General features: G+C 47.2%; 4 protein-coding genes across 6 annotated transcripts in view; 2 read left to right on the forward strand and 2 right to left on the reverse strand.

The window, feature by feature from the left end:
* Window positions 1-3,957: 3,957 nt before the first annotated feature.
* Window positions 3,958-5,542, forward strand: opn1sw1 (opsin 1 (cone pigments), short-wave-sensitive 1). Its single transcript, XM_015025518.1, has 5 exons — window positions 3,958-4,323; window positions 4,399-4,567; window positions 4,636-4,801; window positions 4,937-5,176; window positions 5,260-5,542. The coding sequence occupies exons 1-5, from the start codon at window positions 3,984-3,986 to the stop codon at window positions 5,350-5,352; spliced, it is 1,008 nt and encodes a 335-aa protein (XP_014881004.1). The 5' UTR covers window positions 3,958-3,983; the 3' UTR covers window positions 5,353-5,542.
* A 648-nt stretch (window positions 5,543-6,190) lies between these two features.
* On the reverse strand, window positions 6,191-9,042 carry LOC106942272 (calumenin-A-like). Of its 2 annotated transcripts, none has more exons than XM_015025516.1 (7): window positions 8,838-9,042; window positions 8,486-8,712; window positions 7,529-7,722; window positions 7,285-7,451; window positions 7,149-7,209; window positions 6,511-6,710; window positions 6,191-6,441 (listed from the first exon to the last, which is right to left on the reverse strand). In XM_015025516.1, the coding sequence occupies exons 1-7, from the start codon at window positions 8,868-8,870 to the stop codon at window positions 6,337-6,339; spliced, it is 987 nt and encodes a 328-aa protein (XP_014881002.1). In that variant the 5' UTR covers window positions 8,871-9,042; the 3' UTR covers window positions 6,191-6,336. The 2 variants fall into 2 exon arrangements, with proteins under 2 accessions (XP_014881002.1, XP_014881001.1); XM_015025515.1 differs by having other exon boundaries at window positions 8,835-9,042.
* A 1,714-nt stretch (window positions 9,043-10,756) lies between these two features.
* sco2 (synthesis of cytochrome C oxidase 2) lies at window positions 10,757-12,127 on the forward strand. The gene has a single exon (XM_015025517.1). It carries the CDS (start codon window positions 11,168-11,170, stop codon window positions 12,125-12,127), a length of 960 nt encoding a protein of 319 aa, XP_014881003.1. The 5' UTR covers window positions 10,757-11,167.
* ncaph2 (non-SMC condensin II complex, subunit H2) overlaps window positions 12,075-13,410 on the reverse strand; it is a 10,851-nt gene continuing 9,515 nt past the window's right edge. For both annotated transcript variants that reach the window (XM_015025514.1, XM_015025513.1), the window contains exon 19: window positions 12,075-12,445. In XM_015025514.1, the coding sequence (XP_014881000.1) occupies window positions 12,317-12,445 (129 nt within the window). In that variant the 3' untranslated portion in view covers window positions 12,075-12,316. The remainder of the gene's footprint in view (window positions 12,446-13,410) is intronic.

The following is a 13,410-nucleotide window of genomic DNA, read 5'->3' on the forward strand; positions in this document are numbered from 1 at the left end:
GCCAAATATATTAATGTGTGAGAAAATGTGTCAATGGCAGGTATTAACTTAAAATACTTTGTAGAACGGCACTTTATCAAGTTCAGCCCATTCACTTGTATTACCTTACTGGCACATATTCCACATTTTTGTGTGTGCATATTTGCACACACACAAACAGTTCTTCAGCAGAAAAGAGGAGAAAATTAAACCTTACTGTTCAAGACTATATATCAAGAATATATATATATATATATATAATTTCTTATATATTATTCATATATTTGTTATTTGAATAATAAAATATTTTTTATTTGTTAACTAATAAATAAATAATATATATATATTTTATATATACATATATTTTATTATTTAATATATTGACATCTGTGTGTGTACATATGTTCATAAATGTTGATTACTGTATATATAAAAACGATTTATCAAAATCAATTGTATTATAGGTTCACATTTATTTTCTTTATTCAGAAATTACAATTAAAATATAATGAAAAGTCATAAATGTTGTCTTTGGCGATTGTTTAATTTCCAAATATATTCACGTTTATATGTGAGTGGGTCGATGACGAACATTAGCTAAAAATACTTTGTGGAATGGTATTTTCCGAAGTTCGGTCCATTCATTTGTATTAGCTTACTGGCAGAGATGCCACACTCCATATGGCGGACGCGATTACGTATCGCTGCAACGGGCCGACCCGCTCCATGAGGCGTCTACGTATTAATCATTAGAAAACAGTATGAAAACATTAGCTGCTATGCTAACAATCAGCAGTTATTTCGGACCAATTAAACTACATAGGAAATATTTCTCGGTTGTTTAGAAGCGAATTTCTGCTGCAAAGTCAAGAAATTCTGATCTTTCATCCTTACCTGTGAAACGTAATGCCAGTGAAGCCAGTTTATTTCGTAAAACGGTTGAAACAAGCTCACACAGCACAGGACTTAAGGAGCTCCGATCGCCCTGCTGCCACATAGAAGATGGCGGACGCTGTTACATAGGACTCAGCGCTCCATGGGGGGTCTACGTATTGATGTCTATGCACCGGACCCATCCTTCAAATCTGGAGAAAAGAAGGACGCATTTGAAGGGGTCTTTGAATTCGGACAGGCCTTGTCGCCACGCTATCACGTAATTGGCCTACAAATCCGTCCTTCGAAGGATGCAGACCCTGAATTCGGACATCCTGCGTTCAAGTTTTTTCTTCTCTTTATGGCGTTTTCTTTTTAAAATAATGAAAGTGTGCAATACAGCCACCATCTGGTCTGGAGTGTGAACTGGAGCTAATCCTGTTGATTACAGATCTTTCATCATATCTGAAAATTGATTGGGTACTTTCTTAAACAACATTACATCATGATTATCATTTTTTTATTCTTTGCAATTTTAACAAAAATAGTAAAATATTAAGGCACCTAAAAAGGCATACTTTTTAGGTGCTTAAAATGTATGCCTAAAAATTATATGAAAAGTACTTTATAGGTGCCTAAAGACAAACTTCTGCATATGTATTAATTAGTTTTATTTTGTAACCAGGTTGCTGCGTCTTGCAGACTTCTGCCCAGGTCCCTCTTGAAAATGAGATCTGGATCTCAACGGGGTTCACCCGGTTAAATAAAGAAAGTAAAAAAGGCATATTTTATTAGCCTAAAATTTACACTGAGATGTAATTTAAAACATACTGAAATTAATAATCTAAAGTAGTGTTAAGTGAATTAAAAAAAATTCTCTTTTGAGCATATATTTTAAAAATATACACAAAGTATATTTTAAATATACTTGAGCAAGTGTATATTTGGGCAAATATATATTTTGTTCACTTAACAAAATATACTTTTATTTAATATATTAAAAGTGTATTTTGGTACAATTATGTTTAAGTGTGTTTACAGTTCTAATTTCGAAATTGGTCCAAGCATACTTTTAGTATACTTCAGATATATTTATAGGTAGTACACTTAATACTTAGTATACTTAAAGTGTACTTTCACAAAAGTAAGTATGCTTGAAATATACTAAAGTATGCTTTTTTTCACCTGGGTGAACATTCCTTGTTATCTTGATGCTCAATTAATTATTCAAAGTAGATTAAAAGTTTCTGTCTTATGAAACCCAGATGATCGGCTCGTTACCGGGCCTCTCTGAGCCCATCCCGGGCTGCTGGAGTCAGGATGCAGGACGGCTCTGGACGACTGGACCTGCGCTCTGTATTAACCCGCACTCCTCATCACTCATCATCATCAGGAGCATCACTCCTCCTGAACAGCAGGGGGCGACAATCACTGGCGTTGTGTCGTTGACTTTACAGCAATCCCTGACACAGAGGATGAATTTATTATTATTATTATTTAGTAGTAGTGGTATCAGTAGTAGTCCCATTAATTAATTATTAGTAATAATATTGATCCATCAAGATATGAGCAGCAGCTCAAATCTCTCGGGTTCAGATCGGTTCTGGTCTCTGCAGCGTCCAGGATGATAACCTACCTGATCCTGATCCAAATCCAGATCCGGTTTCTGAGCCACAGACACAAAGCTCTGATTGTTTAATCTCCTGTTCCTCTGCAGTTTCTAGAAATTCAGGTCAAAGGAAAACCTTCCTCTGCTTCTGCTGCGGGGTTCCACTCGGACTGCTGCCAGGTTCTCTGGGTTTTCACGGCTCCTGTGGGAAACCTCAACCCCACAGAGACTCGTTCCTCCAGGTCCTGACCTGTCAGGTAGAAAGTCCCTGATGCTGCAACGCAGCTTCATCATTCAACATTCATCCTAAGTTAAGGAACAACTGCAAATATTACAAACAAAAATCCTCCAGAATCATACAGAGAGGCTTTATTCACATTTTATTACCGCACTTCAACATGAATCAGCTGCAGAGAAACAAACCGCGAAACACCTGATCATACCTGAACACCTGAGACCGGAGCCACCGCAGAGAGGCTCCAGCGAACTGAGGTCGTATCATACCCATGCTCGACCGTTCACAGCCTGGTTACGATACAGCCTCGGCTCCGAAGGAGAACCGGGAGGAGAACCAGCAGCAGACTTCCTCATGAGGAAGATGAAGTGATGAAGAGGCAGAGAGGGAGTTGCGCTGCCGCTCCGCATCCTGCTGACCTCCTGCTCGAAGTGGAGCAGCAGCAGGAGCAGCGGGAGGAGAACCAGGAGCTGTGGAGTCATTAGAGTCTAAGCTCTTTGTTTGCGGGATTGGGCCGGATTAAGGTGGATGACCCGCTCAGGTACGTCTTAACATCCGGATTAGACCTGAAATCACGGAAAAGTAAAGGTTCTTATTGGGTTTTACCGGCCAGCCAGCTGCTCTTCATCACTGATCCTCTTCATCAGTTTACAGCTCGATGCGCAGCATTTTACTGTCTAAGCAGAAACACTGGAAGCACAAAGTACTTCTTTAATAACTCACAGGTATAAAAAGCATTTATTCTGTGGTTTTCCCATAAGAAGAAAATCGTTTTTAATTGGAAGCGAATTAAGAAAAACTGTTGATCAAAATAATTCAGATAATTTCAATAACAATCCAGTTAAATAAGGGGTGTGTTGATGAAAAGTGCGTGATTAGCGTGGATCCTGGAGAAAACCGTTATGACGTGTTAATCTGGAGGTCAGTGTGCTTTTTGAACAGATTGATAATCCCTGAAGTCAAACCTCTTCCGCTGCAGACTGTCCTAGTCATTTCAAATCAAACTTTTTTTCTCCAGAAAAAAATCGGACTAGTTGAAGTTTTCATGAGATTCAACCTCTAAAACCAAACTGTGTCTGAAAACGAACTTCCTGTCTGACCGGGATGAGTTGTGTGATGCGAGTCTGTTTTCATTGTTTCTTCTCCGTAAGAAGATTAAAGCGTCAGAAGGATTTAATCCGTAAAGTTTGGGAAAAGCCGGCCGGATTATCTTCGCTCTAAGTGGTTTATGGGTGTATATAAAGAAGATGAAGACGCTCGCTGAGGTCAGAGGAACTCAGGGTAAAGATGGGGAAACATTTTCACCTGTACGAGAACATCTCCAAGGTGGACCCCTTCGAGGGGTCCCAGCACTACCTGGCCCCGGCGTGGGCCTTTCACCTGCAGGCGCTCTTCATGGGCTTCGTCTTCTTTGCGGGAACGCCGCTGAACCTGCTGGTCCTCCTGGCCACGGCCAAGTACAAGAAGCTCCGAGCTCCTCTCAACTACATCCTGGTCAACATCTCCTTCGCTGGCTTCATCTTCGTCACCTTCTCCGTCAGCCAGGTGTTCGTGGCCAGTCTGAGGGGCTACTACTTCCTGGGTTACACCTTGTGTGCATTGGAAGCGGCCATGGGCGCCGTGGCAGGTATGGCCGGCAGGTGAGAGGTGGGCTGGTGGGTAAAGGTGGCTGATGATGATGATGATGACGTTCTTCCTGCAGGTCTGGTGACGTCCTGGTCGCTTGCCGTGCTCTCCTTCGAGAGGTACCTGGTGATCTGTAAACCATTCGGAGCCTTCAAGTTCGGCAGCTCCCACGCCGCCGCCGCCGTGGTCTTCACCTGGTTCATGGGGGTGGGCTGCGCCTCGCCGCCTTTCTTCGGCTGGAGCAGGTAGGTCTGTCGCCACTGAGAGCAGCTTCTGGCGGTTCCTCCGGCTGACGGAAAGTTGTTGTGTGCAGGTACATCCCGGAAGGCCTGGGCTGCTCCTGCGGACCCGACTGGTACACCCACAATGAGGAGTACGGCTGCACCAGCTACATGTATTTCCTGCTGATCACCTGCTTCTGCATGCCTCTGTCCATCATCATCTTCTCCTACTCGCAGCTGCTGGGCGCGCTGAGAGCCGTGAGTACATCACTGCTCGCTCAAGCCAGGAAGTCAGGGCTTCTGCTCAGCAGTTCAGGGAGGATGAGGCAGTGGAGCTGAATGGGAACCAGAGCTGGTTCTGGTTCTGATGTAGCCTCTCCTAACCTCCTGTAGGTTGCGGCGCAGCAGGCGGAGTCCGCCTCCACCCAGAAGGCTGAGAAGGAGGTGTCCAGGATGATCATCGTGATGGTGGGCTCCTTTGTCACCTGCTACGGCCCCTACGCCCTGACGGGCCTCTGGTACGCCAACTCAGAGGAAGCCAACAAAGACTACCGGCTCGTCACCATCCCTGCGTTCTTCTCCAAGAGCTCCTGCGTCTACAACCCGCTCATCTACGCCTTCATGAACAAACAGGTGAGGAAGACAACCTGGTCCCTCCAGACATTTCCTTCCCTCTCCTAAAGCATCAGGATAACTTCCTGCTCCCTGTCTTCCAGTTCAATGCCTGCATCATGGAAATGGTGTTTGGGAAGAAAATGGAGGAAGCGTCTGAAGTTTCTTCAAAGACTGAGGTGTCCACAGCTTCATAATGTTTGGAGCAAAACTCAGAAGGACATTTGACTTCCCCAAAGGACTTTTAAAGATCTGAGTTCAGAGGATCCACATCAACAACCAACATGTAAATACAGTTTATATAAAAGACACCAGATGATATTTTATTGTAGAATGCATTTGTTTAGATAAAAGCAACAAAAAACAAATAAAAATCTATTCAATTTATTGTCTGCTTGTCCTCAATTATACAAAAATACAAGTTGTGTCTTCAAACCAACAAAACAGTCAGCAACAGTGGGCGAGGTAGGAGTAGATGGAGGCGGGTCCAAACCAGAGAAACAGTTCTGTAGAACAGCTGAGAGTTGAACAGCTTCACCAACAGAACCGGTTGATGTGAAACCAGGAAGAGCTACATCAGCCACCAGGGGGCAGAGCACCGAGTACCTGGCAGTACCAGGGCAGGGATCCAACCCAAACTGACTGATTCTGCACTGTTATCTTCTGCTGACCTGCCCTCTGGTGGCCGTTTGGGGTGTGGCAGCTCTGTATGAATCTGACCACTTCCATCCAGATCCAACATCTGAGCATTGACACTCTCCTTCAGTTCAAAGGTTAAAGGGAAGTAGCTGCTAATTAATGCTAATTAATTAATTAATTAATTAATTAATTAGTGGAGTCAGAGGTCAGAACCTAAGAAGCTGCATTTGAAGTGTCTAGATGGTTGTTTGGACAGAGATTTTCAGACCAACTGTAAGGCACGATGGTGGAGGGCTGATGACGTGGGCTGCTTTTTGAATGGACCATGGAGTGATACCTTTGAACTGAGGGAGGGTGTATGTTCTTTTGGTTTGTTTATTCCTAGCGAGGAGCAGAACCAGACTTAGAGTGGAATAATCCTGCAGGTCTTCCTCAGACAAATATCTACCAGGCAGACCGGATCAGAACCAAGATCAAAACCCAGAGCAGAACTTCTCTCCTCTACAGGTCAGTAATAAATTAGCAATGGACTTGGGACGTTTCTAGAACTCATCGTGTCGCAGCAACGCCTCGCCATAGTTCGTCACCTGGCTTCCCACAAACAGGTCAAACTTGTTGAGGATTTCCTCCTTGGTAAGTCTCCCGTCCTGGACACAAACAAACGGCAGTCAAACAAAACCGGGCTGGATGCCGACACCAGATGGACTCACACCCACCTTGTTGGAGTCAGACTCATGCAACAGGTGCTTGGCCTCGGCGACAGCATGGTCGTAGTCTGCCGGGAGGATCCAGTCCAGAGTTTCCTCTCGGTCCATCTTCCCGTCCTGGTTCTTGTCTCTGAACTCTGAGAACTGCTGACGCTCTGAGGCGACCCACTCCGGTTCCTCCAATCCGTTCTCTGCGGTGAACATGTCACCTGGCAACAAGAAAGGTAAGGGAGGAGGATCAGAGACGAACCTGCAGCAACGGATCTCTGGGTCTACTGCCAGGAGAGTCCAGAACAAAGAAACACAGAAACACACAGGAAGCAAAGCAGGGAGATGAATGCAGTATCCGGTGGACCAGAGGACCAGAGGACCAATGGACCAGAAGACCAGAGGACCATATCGATGGAAGGAATCAGGATCCTGGTTGGAGGAGCTGCTCCTCACTGAGAGTTCTGATGGTTCTGGATTTGCCATCAGACCTCCAGGTGGATCCAGAACCGCTGATCTCTTGTTTCTCCTCAGATCAGCAGACCAGGACAGGTTAGCACTCCAGTAGTCACATGACCCCAACCAGGTGAGGTCACATGACCCTGGCTGGAAAAGGTCAGTATGAAGGTCAGCCCTGAGCCTGGCTGTGGATTCGTTACCGATGTACTCCTTGAGGTCGATGAAGCCGTCTCCGTTCTTGTCTATGTCCTCCATGGTTTCCTGTGGCAGCAGAGAAACAGGTTACCCTGAGGATAGTCACCTGAGCACTGTATCTTGTCCTGATGCTGCCCCTACCTGCACCACCACCTGCTTCATGTACTCATGGTTCTCTGGGTGGAGGAAGGCCATGAACTCCTGCCGGTCTGCGCTCATGTCTCTGTCCCTGTTGGCCACCTTAAAGCGCCTCTCATCCCTTGCCATCATGTGGGTGTAGTTGTACTCCGTCTCTGTCAGAGGGCCGTCTGGAAGAGGTTGGTCAAGGTCAGAGCTGTTGGTCCTGATACGTTTCATGGACTGCATCTGATCTGCAGTTGCTTACCCAGGTAGCTGCCATACGTGACGTTCCTGTATTCGTCCCAGCTGATCAGGCCATCCTGGTTCAGGTCGAATTCGCTCCACTGGTGTTCAACATCCTCAAACATGTGCCGGCTCTGGACGGCCTCGATCCAGAGCCTCAGCTCGTCTTCCGAGACAAAGTCATCCTTGTTGCTGTCAATCCGATCCACGATGATGCTGCAAGACAAACAAGGAGCAGAGCTCAATGCTGCCATCTGCTGGTAATACACGTTACACACACGGGCTACTGATTGGCTGGGAACCAAGAAGTACCATCCAGCACATTTCCAGTTTATCTGCTAGGAAATGTTCAGGAAACATGTGGCTGAACTGGTGTTATTTCACTGCCTTTCAGTGTTTCTGCTGAAATCAAACAGGTCTCCTTTGAATCGAGTGGTTTGGTCGGTTCAGCCTCCATTAGAGGCTCTGGAAACAAAGCCTGGGAAGACTGGGAGGAGTTCCCAGACTTCCTCAGGGAACGTGGAGAAAAGGCCCCGCTGACAGGTGGGGGTGGTATCATGGTCTGGGCTTGGATCGTTGAGACCAGGCGTGTCCAAAGTGCAGCTCGGGGAACATATGTGGCCCTCAAAGTGATTTTGTGCGGCCCTGATCGCAGTACAGAAATGGCACAAATTTGATTTTCCAACTGTGGTGAAATTTGCATTTATGTGACTCCTTTTAAAAAGATTCAGATGAATTCCAGTTTTTAAAAAAATTTATGACAAAAAGTCTCATCTGTTGTCAGCCATGTTTTTGTCTTTTACCTTCAGTTCTTAGAAACCAGGACAGCAAATATCCAAAGACACTTTGGTGGTGACCTGAGGTAAGGAAGGGGAACCCACACCCAGCTGCAGACAAAACCTCAGGACACCTCCATGACAGATCAGCTGCTGGGACTGAGCCTGGGAAAGTTAGAGAGAAGGAAAATCTCCATACTGACCTGAGTCTACGTTTGCTCTCATCAGGCGACAGGCGGTCGAAGGCCTTGGCCTCGTCTTGCCCGAGGAACGCCTCGTGGTCGTAGTCAAAGTTCTGCTTGTCGTCGTGTCGCAGGGTGCTGAGTGGCTCCTCCTGATGGACCCTGGTCCGCTGCTCTGTGGGCTTCCCATCGCCCCTGGCAACCAGGAGGAGCCAGCAGATCAACACTGAGCAGATCATCCTGCCAGACTGACGCAGAGACAGAAACATAGATCTAAAAACTATACATGTAACCACCATAGATCTAAAAAAACTAGAGATCCTACCACCGTAGCTCTGACCACCATAGATCTAAAAACTATAGATCTCACCACCATAGATATGATCAGCATAGATGTGATCAGCATAGATCTCCTCCAGGAGCCTCTTCCAGCATCTAGCAGTAGTTTTCTAGCCGGTCTCCAGCTCTGCTCTTGATCAGGCTGACCTCATCCTGACCTTTTACGGTCAAACAGGAAGTGAGCCTAGGTGAGGCTCCGCAGACTCACCTGACGCTGCTTCTGCCGTCCGGCTCTCCTCTGGTTCTGATCTGCAGAGCTTCTCCTCTCACACAGACGGCCCAACTTCTGTCCAATCACAGCCCAGCTGCAGCCGCTCTCCTCATCTGATTGGTCCGCAGCGTCAGAAGGAGAATGAGGGTGAGGAGGGGGAGGAGCTGCCACGTCCTCAGAGCAGAAACAGACAGAACTGCAGCAGCCGGTCCAAACCCGTCAGGGTTCGGTACCGGTCCAAAACCCTCCGAGGTTCAGCAGCGGGTCAGATGGGTTTCAGTGGTATGTCATGGTTCTGGTTCTGGTTTATTGGGTCTTTTGGTTCTACAGAAACCAGCTGCTGGTTCCTTGAAAATGTTCTGGGTTCATCTGGACTGATCGGTTCCCACAGGCCCAGATTACCAGAACCTTCTCCTAGAACTCTGAATTGAAGCGGGTTCTGGACTGGGCCGAACAAGTTCTGGATGGACCTCTCTCCAGCAGGTCAAAGGTCACGCTGTGGGTGCCATAATGTCTCTCATCATGTTAAAGCTCCAGAAGAATTTTAAGGGATCAGAACCAGTCAGGTGTTAGAGAAGTCCAGATCACAACCGTAGCAGAACCAGATCAGATGAAACCAAATGTTTCAGAACCAAACGGTTCTGTTCATCTCAGGTTGTGTCTGATCTGATAACAGAAACTAATTTCTGCCTCACTTGGTTCTGGTTCTGGTAATACTGGGTCAGTGGTCCAAATTGTTCCGACCGGACCAGAACCTGAAATATATACAGGATCAGTTAGAGCTTCATGGGCCGAAACCAGAACCGTTTATCTCTTCTTGATAAACATGGAACCAGAGCAGAACCGGTTCTGATCTGTTCTGTTGGTTCTGACCCAGACAGGAAGTCCTTTTTTTCATCCAGTTCTGTTCTCCGTGGTTCTGACCCGGTATAATATACCATCTCGATACCGAAACACTTGGTGAGTTCATTTGGTTTAATAATCTGTTCCAGAACCGGCAGACTGAATTCGGACCTGGAACAATCTGTAGGGGTTTCAAGTTCTGACCCAATTGAAGGGAAAAATTTATTATTTCAGGAGCAACTCAGAAAAAAAAACAACCAAAACTGATTTATAAACCTGGAGGGAAACGGGTCGAAGCAAAAGGTTCTGGAGTGGTTCTGACAAAGATCCATAATTCAGCTTGTTAACCTGTTTAGATGGCGTGTTGGTTCTAGTTATCAGGTGGAACCAGATCCTGGTTCTGTTGGACCGCAGAGCCTGTCAACTGTAGTTAATGAAGTTATTTGAATCCATGTCAAATATACCGGCCCGGTTCTGATTCTGGTCAGAACCAGGATCTGGTTTGGGCTCTGAGTTTCTCCACAGGAGTTCCCTTAGTATTCTGAGCTCTAACGACAGGAACATTCCTCCACAGAGAGGTTTTCCCTCCACAGAACTTTGGTTGTGATCGGGTCAATCTCCTTCAGAACCCGAAGACGGACTGGGAGACTCCGAACCCGAAGGAAAACACCGCAGCTCCGCCAGTCATTGGACGGTTTCGTTTTTGAACGGACCATTCAGCAGCAGGCAGTCCGGCGGTGTTTCTAGTCCGGGTGGAAACATCAGTGGTGTGTTTTAATCAGATGTGAGTGGCAGCAAAAGCAGATGGTTCTGTGCTGATCAGGTGAGGAAGCAGGTGAGTTCTGAACGGAACCATGAGGTCAGAACCTCTTTAAAGCTATTACCTCAAGAGGGTAAGTGTAGCTCACGTTGTTAGTTTTATGCTAACTGGTACCTAGCTGTTTTTCTCTCTCTGTAATAAAACACTTCAGTTCGTCTGGCCGGTCGGTTCTGTGGAGGTTAGGTCCACTGAGTTAAAGCAGTGTCGGTTCGGCTGTAATGCGCTGCTAGAGGTCAGTTACAACACAGCAGGACTGTTGGATGGCCGCCATATTGGTCGTGTCAAGCGCATGACGCTCCTAAACGGAAATGAACCCTAACCCTGTATGGTTTTATATTTATAAATCTGAACTTTAATCTAATTCCAGTCCTTCCACTAAACCACCAGAGCCTGATATTAATACCTGCTGTTTCTGCCACATTTACACGGAAATTAATCAGCCAGTGAAACCTGATACCTGGTTTAATAATCAGTCAGGTGTTGTGGCTGCATGTTCTCTAATGCTCTCACAGAGAACAAGAGAAAACATGAGAAATATGAAATATTTTATTTCATATTTTCTCTAATGTTGTTCACATTCTCATTCTTTTCATATTGTACATTTTTTTCCCTCTTTTTCCATTTTCTATCATATTCTCCATATCCTATATGTGCCAGCAGGGAACCGTCAGCCATGTTGAGAGTGAGGTGCACCCTCCGTGGAGGTGGTGGCGTCCTGCTGTGTCTCCATCGGACAGCCCAGTACCGGTATCCGAGTGGACCTGAGCGGGTTCTGACCCGGTCCCTGTCCCGGACTCCGGACTCGTCCCGGGTCGCGCTGAAGCTGCAGACCCGGTTGGGGGTGACGCTGCTGGTCGGGGTGGGGTTGCTGGGCGCGTGGTGGTGGGTGGAGCAGGAGAAGCAGCAACGGCGGCAGCGGCAGCGAGTGGAGCAGCTCCGGACGGTGGCTCTGGGTCAGGGGACGTTCAGCCTGCTGGACCACACGGGCCACCGCCGGACCAAGCAGGACTTCCTGGGCCGTTGGGTCCTCCTGTATTTCGGCTTCACACACTGCCCCGACATCTGCCCCGACGAGCTGGACAAGCTGAGCACCGTGGTGTCGGCTCTGGACCGGGACCCGGCCCTGCCGCGCCTGCAGCCGCTCTTCATCACTGTAGACCCGGAGCGGGACGACGTGGCGGCGCTGGCCCGGTACGTCCGGGATTTCCACCCGCGGCTGGTCGGGCTAACCGGGACACCGGAAGAGGTGCGTCACGCGGGGCGGGACTTCCGGGTCTACGCCAGCGCGGGGCCGAAGGACGAGGATGGGGACTACATGGTGGATCACAGCGTGCTGCTGTACCTGGTTAGTCCGGACGGGCTCTTTCTGGACTACTACAACCGAACCAAAAGCCCGGAGCAGATCGCCGACAGCATCCGGAACCACATCCGGAACCACGTCCCGCTGTAGGAGCGTGGAAACCAGCGGGACGCGGATCCTCAGCAGGAACAGACACGATCATATTTATTTGAGTATCAGGTTCAATAAAACAACTTTCTGCCAAAAGTGTGAATATTTTATTTCATTAGAGAGAAACAAGAGCCGTCCTGTGTGATTGGGGGAGCAGCCGGTCCAGCTGGACCATCAGAACCGAGCCCATCAGCTGGAGCCCGCCAGCGTCTTGAAGCGGTCCGTGGCTCGCTGCGTGCTCAGCAGAGTTAAAGACATGGAGTCCACGCTGGCCTCCAGGCCCGCAGCACTGTCCACCTCCACCGAGTAGTCGTTGGCCTGCAGGAGGCGAAACACCCAGTTTAAAGGTCAACTCACCCCCATCAGAGCCTAACCACAGCAAAGTGGGGGCACTGCTGCCAACTTGGACTAAAAAATAATCAAAATCTGAACAGGAACAAAGAATCAAAGATGAAACATTTTACTGTGACCTCTGACCTCCCACTGCTAACAAAAGCTGTTGCTATGGAAAAGTTACTTTATCCTGTTGGAAACAAATATAATGGGTCTGAACAATAAATCGGATGATTTACAGTATCTATAATAGCGGTTCTCAACGTGGGCGGTACCGCCCCCCGGGGGGCGTTCAGAGGACGGCAGGGGGCGCTGGCGGAAGTTTTTACAAAAGGGGGGCGCTGGGATGCCTTTGGTCGAAGGTAAACTTTACACCTTAAATGCACAACAATGCCAGTTTAGACTTTGAGCAACTTGCTAAAACTGTATTGTGTAACATTAAAACATGCTTGGTATCGATGGCAGCTCTCCTTCTATTCAGTGTTTGTAGCTTCTGTTAACTTCTTGGCGCAGCTCCGCTCCTGCTACTGGAAGCTAAAATCACGATACCCTCACTTTGTATCCCTCTGAAAAATGAACCCATTCAAATAAAGAAATAAAGAAATCCCTCCATGGTGACACCACGATAGTGAGCGTTCATTTTATAGCGTTAACACCGGAGCTGTAAGTGGTCCTGTATGAAACTGGGGTGATAGAACAACACAGCACTTTTAAATTTCAATAATCAGACTGCAGAAATTGTTTCCGTTGTTTTAAAAGGTTTATGTCAGTCTGCCTTTTCCCCATCGACACGTTTCCTGACCGCCCTGCACCTTAGGGGGTTAAAAAACGAAACAAAAAAACAAAAAAAACGACGCGCACATCGCGCAAAACTGTGAGACAGGAGAAGCGGGACATAAAACGGAGCGACAAACTAGATGTGAATTATGGCATAAAAACAGAGAATCCGA

This window comes from Poecilia latipinna, unplaced genomic scaffold (assembly GCF_001443285.1).
Source record: "Poecilia latipinna isolate Pla-1442-1.1 unplaced genomic scaffold, P_latipinna-1.0 Scaffold4152, whole genome shotgun sequence".
In the NCBI taxonomy this organism is placed as follows: Eukaryota; Metazoa; Chordata; class Actinopteri; order Cyprinodontiformes; family Poeciliidae; genus Poecilia; species Poecilia latipinna.

Excerpts from the sequence above, each read along its gene's own strand:
- opn1sw1 (XM_015025518.1), top strand. The coding sequence starts at position 3,984 with ATGGGGAAACATTTTCACCTGTACGAGAACATCTCCAAGGTGGACCCC. Across the intron at positions 4,568-4,635 it reads CCTTTCTTCGGCTGGAGCAG|GTACATCCCGGAAGGCCTGG; the intron begins GTAGGTCTGTCG and ends TGTTGTGTGCAG. Across the intron at positions 4,802-4,936 it reads TGCTGGGCGCGCTGAGAGCC|GTTGCGGCGCAGCAGGCGGA; the intron begins GTGAGTACATCA and ends AACCTCCTGTAG.
- LOC106942272 (XM_015025515.1), bottom strand. The coding sequence starts at position 8,870 with ATGCTGATCACATCTATGCTGATCATATCTATGGTG. Across the intron at positions 7,452-7,528 it reads CACGTATGGCAGCTACCTGG|ACGGCCCTCTGACAGAGACG; the intron begins GTAAGCAACTGC and ends AACCTCTTCCAG. Across the intron at positions 6,711-7,148 it reads CGACCTCAAGGAGTACATCG|GTGACATGTTCACCGCAGAG; the intron begins GTAACGAATCCA and ends TCTTGTTGCCAG.
- sco2 (XM_015025517.1), top strand. The coding sequence starts at position 11,168 with ATGTTCTCTAATGCTCTCACAGAGAACAAGAGAAAACATGAGAAATAT.